General features: G+C 31.8%; 3 protein-coding genes across 5 annotated transcripts; 2 read left to right on the top strand and 1 right to left on the bottom strand.

Moving 5' to 3' along the window:
• The first annotated feature begins 693 nt into the window (after positions 1 to 693).
• Positions 694 to 4,929, top strand: LOC125818094 (uncharacterized). 3 transcript variants are annotated; one of them, XM_049497615.1, is made up of 6 exons: positions 694 to 892; positions 1,024 to 1,214; positions 1,792 to 1,914; positions 2,790 to 3,008; positions 4,011 to 4,466; positions 4,599 to 4,929. In XM_049497615.1, exons 2-5 carry the CDS (start codon positions 1,044 to 1,046, stop codon positions 4,437 to 4,439), a joined length of 942 nt encoding a protein of 313 aa, XP_049353572.1. In that variant the 5' UTR covers positions 694 to 892; positions 1,024 to 1,043; the 3' UTR covers positions 4,440 to 4,466; positions 4,599 to 4,929. The 3 variants fall into 3 exon arrangements, with proteins under 3 accessions (XP_049353572.1, XP_049353574.1, XP_049353575.1); XM_049497617.1 differs by having other exon boundaries at positions 752 to 892; positions 1,019 to 1,214; XM_049497618.1 differs by lacking the exon at positions 694 to 892 and having other exon boundaries at positions 4,011 to 4,439.
• A 984-nt stretch (positions 4,930 to 5,913) lies between these two features.
• LOC125818088 (probable aspartyl protease At4g16563) lies at positions 5,914 to 7,350 on the top strand. The gene has a single exon (XM_049497610.1). It carries the CDS (start codon positions 5,956 to 5,958, stop codon positions 7,312 to 7,314), a length of 1,359 nt encoding a protein of 452 aa, XP_049353567.1. The 5' UTR covers positions 5,914 to 5,955; the 3' UTR covers positions 7,315 to 7,350.
• Positions 7,351 to 14,442: 7,092 nt separating this feature from the next.
• Positions 14,443 to 15,128, bottom strand: LOC125818099 (NDR1/HIN1-like protein 1). The gene has a single exon (XM_049497623.1). It carries the CDS (start codon positions 15,084 to 15,086, stop codon positions 14,457 to 14,459), a length of 630 nt encoding a protein of 209 aa, XP_049353580.1. The 5' UTR covers positions 15,087 to 15,128; the 3' UTR covers positions 14,443 to 14,456.
• Positions 15,129 to 16,994: the final 1,866 nt, after the last annotated feature.

Below are 16,994 nucleotides of genomic sequence, written 5' to 3'. Positions count from 1 at the left end.
TTTTCACAGTTATTTCAGAATTATAATCTTGAAATTATAATCTAAGACCAATTTATACCCATTTGCAAGTTGGGACAAAATAATAATTACCAAGTTAGATGGAATAATGTAGATATTCCAATATTAAAGTTGAGATTAAATTTACTCCTTGCTAACTTAATTCTGAGTATCACATTACTATCTCTTTAACACTATGTTTGGATGGTTGTTACGTATTGTTTCATAATGTTATTATATTATATTGTGTTGTATTGTATTGTGTTATATTGTTTTAATGAATACAATGTTTGGATAAATTATATCGTTCTCCGTCGTTACATAATGTATACATCTATAATTTAAATGATAAACCTACGTAAAAGTAGGATACGGGGTAGAACTACTATGAAACATTAGGATAAAAGATGAAATATGATTATTAAATAATAAATAATGACAAAATAAGAAGACAATATTAAGGTTACACACAATCACATCAAATCGATCCTTACGTAAAGTCAATTTTTTCGTTGTTATCTTACGATAAATTTAAACTATACGATACAATAAAATTTAAGTAATAATTAAAACAAACATTATATTTAAACTAATAATACAATATACTACCGTAACAACCATCCAAACATGGTGTAAAAGTAATATTTCAATTTTCTATTTTCAATTTCATATATATATTTCTTATACATAAATAAGAAACCGGTGACCTCATTGGATCCATACCGGTCCAGTTTACCATCGTCGCCGGTACTCCATTCCGCCACCGTCTCTCTGCCGCCGGACCACCGTCTTCTTCCGACGTCTCTAAATTTCCGACTTCTGTCAATCAAGAACAGAACTCGCCGCAGTGTTTTAGGGTTTGGTAGCGTCAGCTACAAATCAAAGGACCTGTACTGTAAGTAATCAAAATAAGCTTTAAACCCGTAAATTCAAATTGGAATATAGAAAATTTATCGTATCTGTATTGCAATTGTTTTTCATACGATAGCACCTGAAGATTTTTGTTTTTTAATTATGAATTTTCAGTTTGAAGTTGATAGTGAATCATGAAAAAATCGGGATATGGTTTACAATTAAGAGTTCCACCATCGCAGCAGAAGAAGAAACAGCCTGCGAGGCCTCCGCTTCCTAAAGTACTTGGTTTTGGGGATGGTGATGATGATGATGTTGAGAAAGAAATTTCTCGTCATGCCTCTAAGAATAAGGCTCTTAAAGATGTAAGCTTTAGCTCTTATCTCACAATTTTCACATTTGTTTTATAAATTCTTCTTAGCTTTTTTTGATAATCATCGTGTTCGTGCGCAACTCGACTAATTCCATGCTGCACGGCTGCACCTACTACTAAGCTTTAGCTGTATAAGATAATTTTCACTTCTGTTTTATAAATTCTTCTTTACTTTTTTGATAATCATTGTGTTCGTGCGCAGCTCGACTCTATCCATGCTGCACGCCTGCACCTACTACTAAGCTTTAGCTGTATATGATAATTTTCACTTCTGTTTTATAAATTCATCTGAAGTTTTATAACCATGGTGTCTGGGTCAGCTTGTGCGCTCCTCGACACCTGAAACTATATGCATATGAGAAGAAATTGCCTAGTGTTTGTTGAACCTGGAATCTTATTTTTCTCAACCCATTGACCACTAGGTCGCTTGGTATACATTGTTCTGAACCTTTTTAGACTGGTTTTTGTTTATCTCCGAAATAAGAAACGGATGTATGACTCAAAAAGGGGAAGTGACTAACTAGGGTTATAACTCCATTGATGCAATTTACTTTTTTTTTTTTTGGCAGATTGAAGAACAACATAAGAAGGCTTTAGAAGAGGACCCTTCAGTATTTGATTATGATGGAGTATATGATGATATGAAAGTGAAGGCTGTCCAACCTCGAGCTCAGGATCGCGAAGAGAGGAAGGTAATGTTTTAAGTTGCATCTTTTCCAGTGTATTTTTAGATATCCAGTATGATTTGACGAAACAAAATAAATGAACAGTTCAAAAGTTTGGAGAGGATACTCATGATTGTTTCTGCAATTAATTGTTAAAACCATGTGACAGTAGTTGCTATGCTGAGTAGGCTAACAGACCTTTTTGCCAGGAATCACTTGGTCGAAGTAATTTGTATTGTAAATTCTGTTGTGGTAGACTATAAGTGAAATTGGATTTTGCGATATTACCTTTTCACCTCAATACAACTTGAAGTCTTCTAGGATATATCCTGGTTTAGCTCTAGAACCTAAATTTGACATGCTATGGTGGCTTTGGCAGTAAGATGCTAGGATAAGGAGCATCTTCCGAGTGAAATGAATCATGGAAAGATTCTGCATAGTGTTAAATTTAAGTATTCTTTGATTTGTTATTCTTCATTCAAGGACCAAGTAAGCTACTCTTTTAACTGTTTTTCATACCGAGGTAAAGTATATTTTACATTAGAGAAGTTTTTATTCTGATGGAATTATGCTAGAAAAAAATAGGAGATGGCTCTCTTTTCTCAGTGGTTATGCTAATTTTTTCAATCTAATCTGCTTTTGTCTGGTTGCATTATCTTCTCCCTGAAGGTCTCTTGAAATATGCACAGCAGTTTTCTTTCTCAAAAAATTTTCCTGCGAAACTGGAGCTATATATTATTGTGACTTCCCTTATTCCTTCTTCCTTTTCAATAATATCTAGAACATATAATGACTCTTTGTGCACGGGATGATATCATTAATATCTGCACTTTTAACTTGACGGAAGTGAAAATTACTTCCACAATTTTTGCACCTTTTTGAACTTTTATGCTTTGTTCCAGCCAAAATATATCCAGATGCTAATGGATAAGGCAAAACAGCGAGAACGGGAGCATGAGGTCATTTATGAGAGGAAAATAGCAAAAGAGAGGAGTAAAGATGATCATCTTTTTGCAGACAAAGACAAGTTCGTCACTGCTGCTTACAAAAGGAAACTTCAAGAGCAGGCTAAGTGGTTGGAGGAAGAGCGTCTTCGTGAACTACGAGAGGAGAGAGATGATGTAAGTGAAATCTTTTCATCTACTTGTGATTTCCAGTTGGTACCAACTTCAGGATCTCTTTTGTTCTTTGCTTGCTTATCTTTATACTTGAGGTATTTCTGTAAAAATTACGGATGGCCTTCCATTTATGTTAATGATCATAATTTAATTTTACACCTAACTGCTCATTTCATTTGATAACTGCCTGATGACCGAGCATGTTCTAGCAAGATCTTAAGTTAGTTTCTGCTTAAATGTGATTGATGATTGTCAAGCTCATTTGAAAAGTTTTGGCTTTATGTACTAAAATCTCATAGTGATTTCCATGGGAAGAATATTTGAAACTCTTATCAAGGAAACATAACTGAATGAAAGAAAATTACTTTCTCAATATTAAGGGTCTGTTTTGGAGTGTATTAGTTTTTAAAGAAATATATTTTCGGATAATTCTTAAAAGAATTCCCAAATTTTAGATAATTACTTCATAAAGTGTTTGGTGTAGAAGATTTCACTCACATTTGATAGTGGGGCCGTGTTTGTGTCTTTTAAAACTAGCACCTGAAATCTGAATTGCAGGTCCAAAACAGTTCCATAAGTTCCAATTATGTCAGACTAAATGCATTAGTAAAATTTATCGAATACTGGAGGACATATTCTTCATACCAACACACTTATTTCTCAGATGCGGACAGTTTCAACTGGTTTAATTATCCCTGAACAGAAGTACTGAAGCCACCCTACAACTAATGATGTCAAAAGGAAAAACTAGAACTGCTAGTAATACTTATTTTATGGACATAAGCTTTTGATCATACTTCCCTTGTTGGTTTAACACAGAACACTTCACAAGAGATAATCACCGCTAACAGAAATACTGTGTCAGTTGACGCTGTTAATCAGTATGGAAAATATAAAGAAGCTATGGTTGTCTGTTGCATGCATTAATTTTTCTATTTGAGCTGAAAGCGACCCCTATCAGCACATAATCCCTTTATGTTCTAATAATGTGAAATATATTGACAGGTTACTAAGAAGACGGACATCAGTGATTTTTACTTTAGTCTTCAGAAAAATGTTGCCTTTGGAGGAGAGGGCAAGTCCAAGAAGGCTGTGAATCATCATGAACCGGAAGCAGTTCAGACAGAAGAAAAGCCTTCATCATCAGCAGATGTACATTCACACATGTCTAGGGAGATAAAGACGCAAGATCATGAACCTTCTGTTTCTCCTCCTCGTAAGGAAAGGACTGATGGAGCCGCGGATATGAAACCTCCTTCAGATGGTTTGTCTGACGAGAGGGCTGAAAAATTAGCTTCCGACAATGTACCAACTACTACCACTGAACCTGCGGCAAGTGATCAACCGAAAGTTGACCATCATAAAAGAAGTCTGGACGCTGTTGCTGCAGCTAAGGAACGGTTCTTGGCTAGGAAGAGGGCGAAGGAACAATAGGTTCCAGCTGCTGCTGTTGTTTTTTTGGTTGAAGCTGATATCTTATCTTTCTATGATTAAGATTTTCTCCTGTTATATACACACACTCACATTGTTGTAACTGTCTTTTTTCATGATTTCGACATTTGAATGCACATTTTCGTACTTTCTATTGAACAGGACTCTGATCAAAGCTGCATAGCTTCCTTGTTTTTGAAACTTCTGGAGTATGGAGTAGGGTTGTCAAGGATCAATTGGAAATCGCCTCTCTATCCCGTAAAGGTAGGGGTGAGGTTGCGTACATCTTAACTCCCCCGTCCACTTGTGGGATTAAATTGGGTTTATCGCTGTTGTCTTAAAAGTAGAAATAGTGCCCACAAGTCACTTTTTGGTCCCGTCTTTGAAAAATAGCTATTGTAATGAAATTTCAAATTCTAGAAAATGGAACCCTCAGATATTATCATGAAATATTCCAAATTGATTTTGAAACTTCAAGATAATAACTATTTTTCATTTATTGGGGCTGAAAAGTGATTTATTTGTGAATTTTCTTTGCTATTGAATGGCAGTTTATCCATTAATGCTGGAGCAGAAAAAAATGAGGGCTATATGTTTATCCTATAATCACATTTTCATAGTAGTCTATTAATTTTGATTGGTTCACAAAATCCACTTCAAATTCATGACTCATAGGCTGTAGAAATTATTGATTTCTCGATCCATTTCATTGACCACTATGTTGCACTCCTAGTTGTACCTATCCCTTTTGTATATTGCATCACATAGTCTTGTAAGCTCTTATGGCTGCATTGAAACTTGAGTACATAATATATATATACTAGCAAACAAATGCTTGTGTAATGGTAAGTATCCAAAACAAAAATGTGTTGCAGCAAGGTTTCTTGGATTTTATCAAACCCCACCGCTCCTTTATCGGTGCAAAATATTACTAATTTTTTTGGAAGTTTGTTGATTGTTGATTGTTGATTGTTGAATCACATGGCACACTGCCAAATTGTTGTACCTATGTCCCAATAGTGGTACCAAAACCTACTATTCTGCTTTAACTAAAGGCTCTCAAACTTCTTTTTTTTCTATCCGATGTCTCGATATTCGTTTTGTGGTCAAACTAATCTGGATTTACATCAAGAAGTCAGAGAGATGAATCTAGGTTGTGGGTTCATTAGAACCCATAACATTTATCTTTGTCACTTAAATTTTGGATCCGCCTTTGCTACCACAACTACCTTTGATGGAAAAGACATTCAATTTCTCTTTTTAGTTTTTTCACCTGGTGTCACATTGGAGCCTGACTAATCTAAGAGTGGCGCCAAGAAGTCTCATTTTGGAGAAAAATACTCCTTGCTCAAAACAATTTCATTCTCAAATCTCGAACCTAAAACCTCTAATGAAGTACTTATCACCCCAGCACAACAACTGTTTGATATTAAAGACACTCTTAACTTCCTTCAACATACTATTATGAAATACTATATAGTTTGGCAAATGTCAATTATCTCCAAAGTTCCCAAGAACCATGGCTTCTTTCCTCCTTTTCCTCTCCATCATTTCTTTCCTATTTCCCTTCATTTCTTCATCAAACTCCTCCACAACAATCCCTCTTTCATTTCTCAACACTAACACAAATCAAGATTTTTACCAAAAACTCACTCATTTAGCTTCTTTCTCTTTAGCTAGAGCTCATCATATCAAGAATCCTCAAGATTCTTCAATTTCTAACATCCCTTTATATCCTCATAGCTATGGAGGCTACTCAATTACACTTCCATTTGGTACACCTCCTCAAAAAATCCCATTTGTCATGGACACTGGAAGTAGCTTTGTTTGGTTCCCATGTACTAAAAAGTACCAATGTTCCAAATGTCCTGTTTCTTCACAAAAGAATCCAACTTTTATTCCAAGATTGTCATCTTCAGCTAGAGTTCTTGGATGTTTAAATCCAAAATGCAGTTGGATTCACCCAAAAAACAGCCCAAAATCTCTTTGCCATGATTGCGAATCACGTAATAGAACAAACTGTAAACATGCTTGTCCACCTTATATGATTCTTTATGGTTCAGGTTCCACAGCTGGGATTGGCCTAGTTGAAACACTGAACTTACCAAACAAGAAAATACCTAATTTTCTTGTTGGTTGTTCTTTACTCTCCTCCCAACAGCCTGCGGGAATCGCGGGGTTTGGGAGGGGAATGTCATCATTGCCAAACCAATTAGGAGCCAAGAAATTGTCTTATTGTCTTGTATTTCATATGTTTGATGATATTCCTAAGAGTAGCATGCTTGTTTTGGACACTGTTTACGAAAAGTCCAAAAATTTGATCCGCACCCCATTGCTAAAAAGTCCATTTGTTGCTGGAAGAAATGCATTAGCAGGATACTACTATGTTGGATTGAGAAAAATCACAGTTGGTGAGCAAATAGTGAAGGTACCATATCAATATTTGGCACCAAATTCAAAAGGGAATGGTGGGACGATTGTGGATTCAGGCACGACTTTCACTTTCTTGAATCATGATATTTTTGTGCCTGTGATGAATGCATTTGTGAACCAAGTAAAGGGGTTTTCAAGAACTGAGAAAATTGAAAGATTGACAAATTTAAGGCCATGTTTCAATGTTTCAGGGCATAAAATAGTGTCATTGCCAGAGATGAAGTTTCATTTCCAAGGGGGTTCAGAGATGGTATTGCCATTGGCAAATTACTTCTCTATTGTTGGTGAAAATGATGTGATTTGTTTGACAATGGTGAGTGATTCTAGGCTCGAATTGTCTACCGGACCATCGATAATTCTTGGGAATTTTCAAATGCAGAACTTTTTTGTTGAGTTTGATCTCAAAAATGACATGTTTGGGTTCAGGCATCAAGTGTGCAAATGAGAGGGAAGTTTGACGATATTGCTTAGACTCTCTAAAAATATTATCAGACTATGTTGCTCGAATGCTTTTAAAATGTTGAGCATTTTCAAAGAGTTCGAGCAAGGTAAAGTGTTGGATGCGCTATGTTTGGTGGATCCAACATGCACTAGTCGATATATTTTAAGAGTCTGAACAATATAGCTAGGTGAAAAGTGGTTGAAAGACTTTAGCTTTTGTGTAGTTCTTTTACTTGAACTTTAGAATATAAGATAAAAATAATACCAAATAAGATTTTATTTTGAAGTATTCATGAGATGATTTTTTGTTCCATAACTGCATTGTGATTATATTCGCAAGAAAAGAAAAGGTAGTTTAGTCACTGGCTAGAGGGCGATGATAGTGCTTACTACATTTGATTTAAGGTATTAGCAAATCACGAGATTATTTTATCCTTAAAATATGAACTATTATTACTTATCTCATCTCGCATATCATGGGTTTTTTTCCGTCTATCGAAGGCAGTCAACGTGTCAGCCATTCTTCCCCCATTAGACTTGTCAATCCTTTGCTCAGTTCGCCCTTTAGAAATAGGCTAAGAAAGTCATCGGTTCGAATCCAAGGGTGGGCTTTTTTTTTCCGGTATGCTGCTCCTCCAACAAGGAGCGAGAGAACAAATTCTGACCTATTATGTCACCTTTTTTCTTTAGGATGTTTTCCCTGAGCCTGTCTGTGTTGAATACTCTTTTGTAGGATATGATTGGAACTTGTGTAAGTAAAATTCTAGAACATTCAAACTTAGCAAGTGAAACCTTAGAAAAATATTCTAGAGTTTGAACTATTATTTTATGTTAAGTGGTTAATACAAACATGTGCGAAGCTTGAGTCCGAATCCATTAATCCTAACTCTGTATTTCTCTTAAGAAATTCATTGAATATATATACATTGTCGAGTTTCATACAACAGTTGTTAGAGGGCTATTTATCAAAGTAGTCCAAATGTTAGGGCCCTCAACTCCTTACAGCCCAAACACAAATCTATGTTATATTTGTCTAGATGTAATCCAAACAAATTCAAATGTCTGAAAAACATATTTATCGAAAGAAATATGATTACCTTGATGAGATAATATCTGATATTTAATTATCTCGATGTTAAAAGTGTATCATTTATGGTTAAATATTTATTTATTGGCGGCAAGAATTTTAGTCGTTATATATATCCTCTTTTAACGACTAGATGTCTAGATCGTTATCAACATGGGTTGTGGGTGCAGTGGTGTGATGCTTCACCCTTAACCAGAGGTCTCGGGTAGTGCGTGATCCAAATTTAGTCGTGGCTCTAATGCGGACTTCTAACACTAGGTGGAAAACAAAAAAAAGATGTCTAGATCATCCCTTTGTTGATTATCATTAGTTAAAACATTAAATTACGAAAATAAATATGGTAGTTATAAGCGCATTTATTGACTGAATTTGGTAACAATAAGTCCGATCGTTATGAGTGTATTTATTGATTTTTCACTTTACCCTTTTTCTTTAAATTTTTAAAAAACATTGTTTGCTTAGATTTTTTTTCTCTTATATAAAAGAGATAGTTTCAAATTAATTATGAAATATGGGGTATTGTGGTCATTTATCCTATATCAATTAATTCTAAAATATCGGTATTATGGTCATTTGCCCTATCAAACTGATCTGTAATTACAAGCAACATACGTGTCTTATATCTACTTTGGAGTAGACACGTAGCAATACTTTGGCTTTAACTTAAATAGGATGTCACTGATCTCTTCTTGGTGGTCTGTATCTCTTCTTCTGTGTTTAGGAAAAGAAAGAGTAAGCATAAGGTGTAGTGGTGTTGTTATATCAGATAAATTTATTCTGTTGTATCATTAATTCAGTTTTTTGTTATAATTTGGTTAGATGGTTAGGTTTTGCTTTGAGATTTCTCTTCATCCTCCATAAATTTTAATGGAAGAATTATGGAAGAAAGAAAACTCAATTCGATTATACTCATTCTAGGTAATTTACTAGATTTGTAGGTTTTGCTCTGGACTATAGGAAGTGGGACTTTGTTCGATCCAGAAAATTTGAGGAAAGATCAGTTGAATTTGCAGAGGCTCGATTTTTTGTTGTGTGAGAGAAAAAATTAAAGTAAAGAAATGCTCATCAAGGCTGGTTCGTTGTTGAGCTGGTGGATTCAAATGATTTTTTTTGGTTAAAATTAGACAAGTGTTGTTTAATGAAGTAAAGTATGAAAGAGATTTTGGAGGTGCCAAAGTATGTGATTCATCATATTCCATGTATAAAATTTAGTATTTTCTTCGTTTCAATTTATATGAGTTAGTCACGGAGTTTAGGAAATAAAAACTTTTGAAACTTGTAGTTCAATGTGAGTCATAGATATTTGTGACTAAAAATCATTTCATCATTAAGAATAAAATAAACATATTAAAATTAAATTGTTGTTAAATATAGAAATGTGTCATTTTTTAATAAGGAAAGTAAATCTAGGACAAATGGAGTATTAGTTTAGGGAAATTTTTCAAAATATCAATATTTTAGCATTTAATAGGACCACCCCTTAGCCACACTTTCAATATTTATTAAAAATGTCAAAATTTTAGTTTGTTATGTATTTGATTTATATTTTTTTTATTTGATTTAATTAAAAGAATACACTTATTTTTAATTACAGAAATGAAAAATTTAGAGGAGAGATTATTTTTAAAAAAAGAACATATCAATTAAAATTCTCATAAGTTACAAATTTAAAAATAAATGCATAGCACCCATCCCTCTTCTTCATCAAATTCTCCAATATCAATATTAAATTTCCATTGATACTACTCAATTTCTGTTGAAGTGAATTCAATTAAATTCTATTTTTCTGTTTGAGAAGAAAATTTTGAAATACAAATCAGTTTAGAATATAACTTTTGTTTACATCAAAAGTTATAAATAAAAGTGAATAATTAATTTGATGAACAATTAAGAAACGACTTTAGAATACAATTTTTGAAATGCAAAATCCAGTTTTGAATACAATTTTTTTGTTTAATCAAAAGTTAAAATGAAACTATATGAGTATAAATAATTGATATACAACATACAAAATACATTTATTTGAATACAATTATAATTGATAATTGAACTTGAACATAACATACAAAATGAATGATTTGAATGCACATGAATACAATACAATATGTTAAAATAAATACGATATTATATTACTGAAAAATACAATTCAAATATAAAGAATACAACATACATATTAGTATGCATACAAATTTAAGTAAAGATATATATCATTTAATTCGCTTATAATTTCATTCAAACAAATGCAATGTTCTGAAAATATAATTGACATATGAAAAATACAACTGACAATACTAATATCAACACAAATTAAATAATAGTGAGGTTAATAAAAATATAGACCCAAAAGAAAATTTACTAAATAAACGATTTTATATTAAAACACAAAAATACATAAAAGACTCAAAATATACAAATCAAAACTAAAAAATATTGATATGAACTTAATAAATACAAACCCAAAAAGAATTTATCCGATCAAAGGATAATCTGATGCGCATATATATTGATATGAACTTAATAAATATAAATCCAATAAGAAGTTATTCGATCAAATGATAATTTGATACATATCTTTTATATAATTCTTTTTCATTTTGAAAAGAAGAAGAAGAAGAAAGAATCTGGACAAAGAGAGGGGAATAAAAATAATGAATAGAGAGAAAGTGGGATTGAAGGAGAGTGAAAATTGTGGTTGAAGGGGAGTGAAAATAGGATTTATTTTAGGAGGATAATTATAAACATATAATTTGCTATATATGAGAGAGATAAAAATTAATTTGAAAAAATATGAGAGAAAATACGATGGATACACTTTATTTGCTAAAATATTGACATATTGACATTTTAAATAATTATGTTAAAGTGTAGATGTTTTTAATAATTAAGTTAGAAATTTTGACTAGTTAGCTAATTTTTCCATTAGGTAGTTGGGATATGTTAGAGATCCATTTATATTGTTGAATATGGTAACCTCTTCTAACTTCAATTCTTTATAATTAGAACCAATAACTAAACAAAATTCATTGACTTTGGAGTAGACACCACCAAGTCAATTTGTGAACTCTTCCTAACTTCAATACCATCTCAACTAAAAGGATATTTATTCATTCTTTTTTTCCCCTTCCTTACATATATGTATGTCGATCATTTATAAGTTTGGATAATGATCACAAAAGGATGTGTGCCTATGTTTTTTTGTTGTTGTTAGTTTGGGAATAAAAGTGGTCATAACTCTTAATTCATTTTGATTATTAATCGTTTCAAGTGATTGTGATTCACTTTAATCTCACCTTCTTTATGTAGCGGGTCTCAATTTTATGGTTAAGAATCTGAAACTTCAAGATACATCAGATTTTGTAAATTTATGTAAATAAGACGCACAAAACTATTTTGTAAACTTGTGTAAATAAGACGCGCAAAACTATTTTGTAAATTTATGGAAATAAGACGCACAAAACTATTTTGTAAACTTATGTAAATAAAACGCGCAAAACTATTTTGGAAACTTGGCTCCTCTTGGTAAGTACTATCAAATAATTAATACTCCCTCCGTGAGGTAGTTTGACTCGGCACAACGTTTAAGAAAGAAATGAAGAGTTTTAAAACTTGCGGTCTAAAATAAATGATAGAAATTTGTGTGGCGGTAAATCATTTCATTAAGGATAAAATAGACAATTTATAGTTAAATTCTTACTTAATATGAAAATGTGTCATTCTTTTTGGGACTAACTAAAAAGGAAAGTAAATCATATAAATTTGGACAAAGAAAGTATATGTTTTCCAATTATTATTGTGAATAACATCAATCTAGCTTAAACAATCTTCACGTTGGACCTGTGCCACATGTCATATTTTTCTAGTTCTAATAGAGAAGTGAGTCAGTTCAATAATTGACGAGTATTAAACTTGTGTTTGTCAAGTAGCCATCCATTGAATGTAACAAAGAAAAAAGCTTCTATTCATCATCTGAGGAGCTTTCGATTAACGATAAAATTGTTTTTGTGTGATCTATAGGGCATATAATTTTGAGTTGTGAGAATTATAACTAATTAAGATATACTGTTTACATCACACCTCTTAAAATACAGTCCTTTAATTATATGGATCATTTAACAAATGTTGTGAGAAATTAAACTGATTCGTAAGGACTAAGCTAAATGATCAATAAAAAGCTTCTTTGTTTTTCTTCACTCGATGTCTGATATTTATATTAGAGTTAAATAAAATTTGAATTTACGCATTATAAAATTCATTTCTTAAAATATCTTTCACCTGAGACCTCTTATTAAAACTTAAAGAGTGAAGAAATCCCGAACCATCTCACCAAATTCAACCATGTTGATGATAAAAAGCTTTTCAAAAGCACACATCATAGTTGTGTTACAAACTTACATGATTGTGTATATATAGTGGGTACAGTTAGCAGTAAATAAAAGCAAAAAAATAAAGTAAGAAAAAGTAGCAGTAGGTATAAAGAAGTTACTATAATTAATAACGTACCACATTCTCAAGCTTTTTCTGTACCACACAACACCTTTTTTTCACAAGTGGGAATCAGCATTTACCTCTCCAATCTCTTTCACATCGCGGATGAATACGATTTTTTCATTTTTAATTTAAAAAATTTAAGTTTGATTATGAAAATGAAAAATATTATGATAGAAACGACTTCTTCCTTTAATGACACGTATTGCATGTCCAAAGTTCTTGCATGACTCGAACTAAGAAAAACAAAAAAAACAATTAATGAGAAAAATTTATATCATTGTTAAATTATTTATTGAAACTCGGTGCATGATGTATTCCGTATTTAGATAGGATTTTTTGAATCAACTATTGATACCTTACGTCGCTTACATCTATAATCTTTTTCTCAAATTATACGTGAATACGGAATATTTCTATACATATATGAACGTGGATTCACTTGTATCTATTAAGCATATATACTTTGTTTCAATCCATAAAATAGTTTTGTAGATACTAGAAAGTTGTTGGTGCATGTATTGCACCCTTGTAACAAGATCCTAAGATCATGCTCGTGAAAACATGAATATTTTAAGATTACATCACACTTCTTGGTATAGCCTTTTTCAAGATTCGAAATAATTAACTGAAATATTTTGTTCATCAAACTATCCGATGTCCCTAACTTGATTCTTAAACTTTTGCTTCTCACCAATTAAAAGTTTATGCATTCTACAAATATTCACTAACCATAAAAAGAAAAAAAAGAAGAGAGAGAAAAAAAATTCAAGTGAATTATTAACACCAAAATAAAACAATCCCCACCAAAGGTCTAAAACAATAACAATAAAATTACAAAAGTTCAGAACATATTAAAAACAAAAGGGAAAGTGCTACACGGTTCTTGTTGGAGGTAAGGTTGGTTCATGTTACCCTCTAATTTTGTACACTTTCTGAATTAATGGACATGGCAAGGATCAAGTCTAACCCCCACATTAGTGACTTACAACCAATTGGTGATGATTTCGAAAAAATAAAATAAAACGCTACACGGTAAAACCTAGATGAAGAAATCGGGGTTAAATTTTTTTACCTTATTTAGAAGTTTCGGGTTCATAGCTTTGAAATGGCAAAAACACTAGTAAGAAGTGCTTCCTTTTTAATAGCTAGGCACTACACGATTGTTAATTATAGATTTTGAGTTCGAACTGTTCAAATAGAAAAAACTTATGAGATAGGAAGCATTTTTCTCTTTAGTAAGACCAATAAATTACAAAAATTTAAAAGGAAAGTGTATGATCAACAAACCGTACATTCTAGATAAAGAAACCGTGGTTAAATCGTTCTATCTAACTCAAAAGTTTCGAGTTTAAACCTTCAGAATAGCTAGGCATACACGAAGTTAACTAGAAATCTCGAGTCTAAACTCCCAAAATAGAATAACTTTTGATACGAAAATGATTTGCTCTATTCAATAAGACTAATATAATACTGAATATCGAATACCAGAAGATTTCACCAAAGAAAAAAGATCTAGTAGAGAGAGAGAGGAGAAAGATAGTTTTGAAAATAAGAAATTCTTCAATTATTCTTCAAACATCAACATGACAATTTTGCACCAATTGATACTTCCCAACAACAACACTATTCCCAAGAAATTTTCCACCAATACCAACATAAGCAGGACAATTAACATACAAATGATATTTACTTGAAATAAAACTCCCAACTTTCCACCTAACTCTTCCATCAATCCTAACATTTAATAAAATTGTACCAAATAGTATATCTTGACTAATTTCATTACCTAAGTAAGGTGCAATTGGTACATTATTACCATACACAAAAGGTGACCATATCGACACATCTTTGTGACCTTGGTACGTTTGTGGCAACAATGTTGGTAGTGTAACTTGTTGGCCACGATACGTGGCGTAGACATCGAGTTTATCATAGTAAATTCCAATTTTATCATTAGGATTACGAGAGGCGATCGTGATTTGTATGTTGGTCGTGAGGAAATTAAAGGGGGTAGAGGTGTTGAACGCGTACACGGTCGCGTCTTGGAGGATGAAATGTGGTTTTGTTGGACGTAGGATGAGAAAAATGAGGAGGATTGTGAAGAGGATTAGGGTTACGAACGCGATCAAGGCGGTGATTAGGCGGCGTTGGAGGTTGTGCCGCTCATCGTCAATGTGGTGGCTGCAGTCCTTTTCCGTCATGATGGTGGTGGATGGTGGTGGTGTGATTTTTTGGTTGTTTGAGAGAGTTGAAGTTGAGAGAGTATTTGTTTGAGTTTTGAGATAAGTTGATGAAATATGGTTTGTAGGTGTTAGAAGGGAACAAAGTAGGGGATATATATGAAAATCTTCCTTTTTTTTTTAGAAAAAAACAGATGTGTTATTTGAGTAGTGCGTCTCGGAAGCAATCTCTTTATTTTTGTAAGATGGAAATAAAATGTGTATATTCTATCTTTTTCAACTCCACTTGTGAAATTATACTGAATATATATTGTTATAAGTAAAATCAACTTGATGGTGTAAAATCACATTATTAAACTGATGACGTATATAATTTAAACTCTAGTTTTATTTAGTTTAATACATGAATCGACACTTACTTTCCATTAATAAGAACTAAGTCTTTTTTTATATCACCATTTACTATCCGTAAAGGAAGAATTATAACATATTAATATGATTAATTTAAATTTATATTGTTATGTAAGGTCCATATATATTTATAAGAGACGTATGTCAGAGTGAAATAATCTTATCTATCCTGTCATATATAGTAGTTATTGATAAATTGTGCCAAAGACCAATACAGAAGCCAAAGATGTACCAACTACTATTACTTATGATGAATTAGATGATATTAAAGTGAATGGTGGAAAATGAAGTTTGGTGATGGTAATTGAAGTTTTGTTTGGTACAACCTTATCTTTTAGGGATAGATGCTTCTACACACAAAAAAAAAAGGGTTAAAAGGTTAAAAAGTTATAAAGAAAGATTCAAGAATTATACCAAAAAGTATATATATATATATATATATATATATATTGTAAATGCAAATGACATGATGAAGGTATGACATGATTCTCAAGTCACACCCACCAACTCTGCCTATTATACCAAGAAAGTGTAAGAACTTTAATTTGGAGTTTTTCATTATTTGGAAATTTCGATTTCGTTTTTCATGAATAAAGACGATAACAACAATATCAAGAACATATTTCGTGCAATTTCATAAATAAAAATTAGAAATAAGATATATACAAATCATTCTATCTTTATGGAGATAAATAGATAATTTTCAATAAACTCCCGACTTAAAAAGGAAGAAAAAAAAAGAATAAAAGAATTCATAGCATAAATATAAAAATAAAATAAAATAAAATATAACAACAAAATAGCAAAATACAAATGAATGAGCAAAAGATAATAAAACACATTTTTCATGTAATAAAGACATTTTTTTGTTTAGTAGTTTGCTATCAAAATTCATTAGCTCAATTAATTTAGGTTTATATTATGTAAAATCAATTAATTTCTTGTTTTTACCATACAATGGGTCAACAAACGTAATAAATTTATTGCCACCTTATGTACCTACTTATCGTATTTTTATCATATTTCATAGTTTTATAGGAAGGGAGTAAATATTAATATTTATAGCTGAGATTTTTTTTTTTTTTTTTAATAATAAGCTAATCAAATTTTTATTTTATCTTGACTACAAATTATAGAAGAAGTCTTGTTTTTTACCATAATCCTCGGGAGAAATGCTTCCTATTTAGTAGGAATTTTTCTATTTTCATAAGTTGAACTCGAAATACTTCATTAAAAATAAAAAATTTTTTTACTAAAAACCATTATATTCTTAGAGTTCTCCGAAATTTTGATTAAGAATAGAGTTAGGGGCATTAGTTATCACCTTAAACCTAACTCTAATCTTAATATGTTAGAAAATTTATTCTCTACATATATTATATCCTATTCAGAATTCACTTGTGCATGTGCCTTTTGCTCTTTCAAATTTGTTAGAGATTTTTTTAAGATGAGAATCTATTAAAAATTATCGTCACTCCATAAAAATAAGAGAAAAGAGCCTATGTACACTTCTCTATT

Source organism: Solanum verrucosum, unplaced genomic scaffold, assembly GCF_900185275.1.
Source record: "Solanum verrucosum unplaced genomic scaffold, falcon-dt-bn FXZP01000253.1, whole genome shotgun sequence".
Classification (NCBI taxonomy): domain Eukaryota; kingdom Viridiplantae; phylum Streptophyta; class Magnoliopsida; order Solanales; family Solanaceae; genus Solanum; species Solanum verrucosum.
Note: the sequence above shows the minus strand (reverse complement) of the source record. Positions and strands in the feature narration are given on the sequence as shown.

Bases quoted from the DNA above. Each gene is read 5' to 3' on its own strand.
- LOC125818099 (XM_049497623.1), bottom strand. From the start codon at position 15,086: ATGACGGAAAAGGACTGCAGCCACCACATTGACGATGAGCGGCACAAC.
- LOC125818088 (XM_049497610.1), top strand. From the start codon at position 5,956: ATGGCTTCTTTCCTCCTTTTCCTCTCCATCATTTCTTTCCTATTTCCC.
- LOC125818094 (XM_049497615.1), top strand. From the start codon at position 1,044: ATGAAAAAATCGGGATATGGTTTACAATTAAGAGTTCCACCATCGCAG. The intron at 1,915-2,789 runs GTAATGTTTTAA...GCTTTGTTCCAG, and splicing joins AGGATCGCGAAGAGAGGAAG to CCAAAATATATCCAGATGCT. The intron at 3,009-4,010 runs GTAAGTGAAATC...ATATATTGACAG, and splicing joins TACGAGAGGAGAGAGATGAT to GTTACTAAGAAGACGGACAT.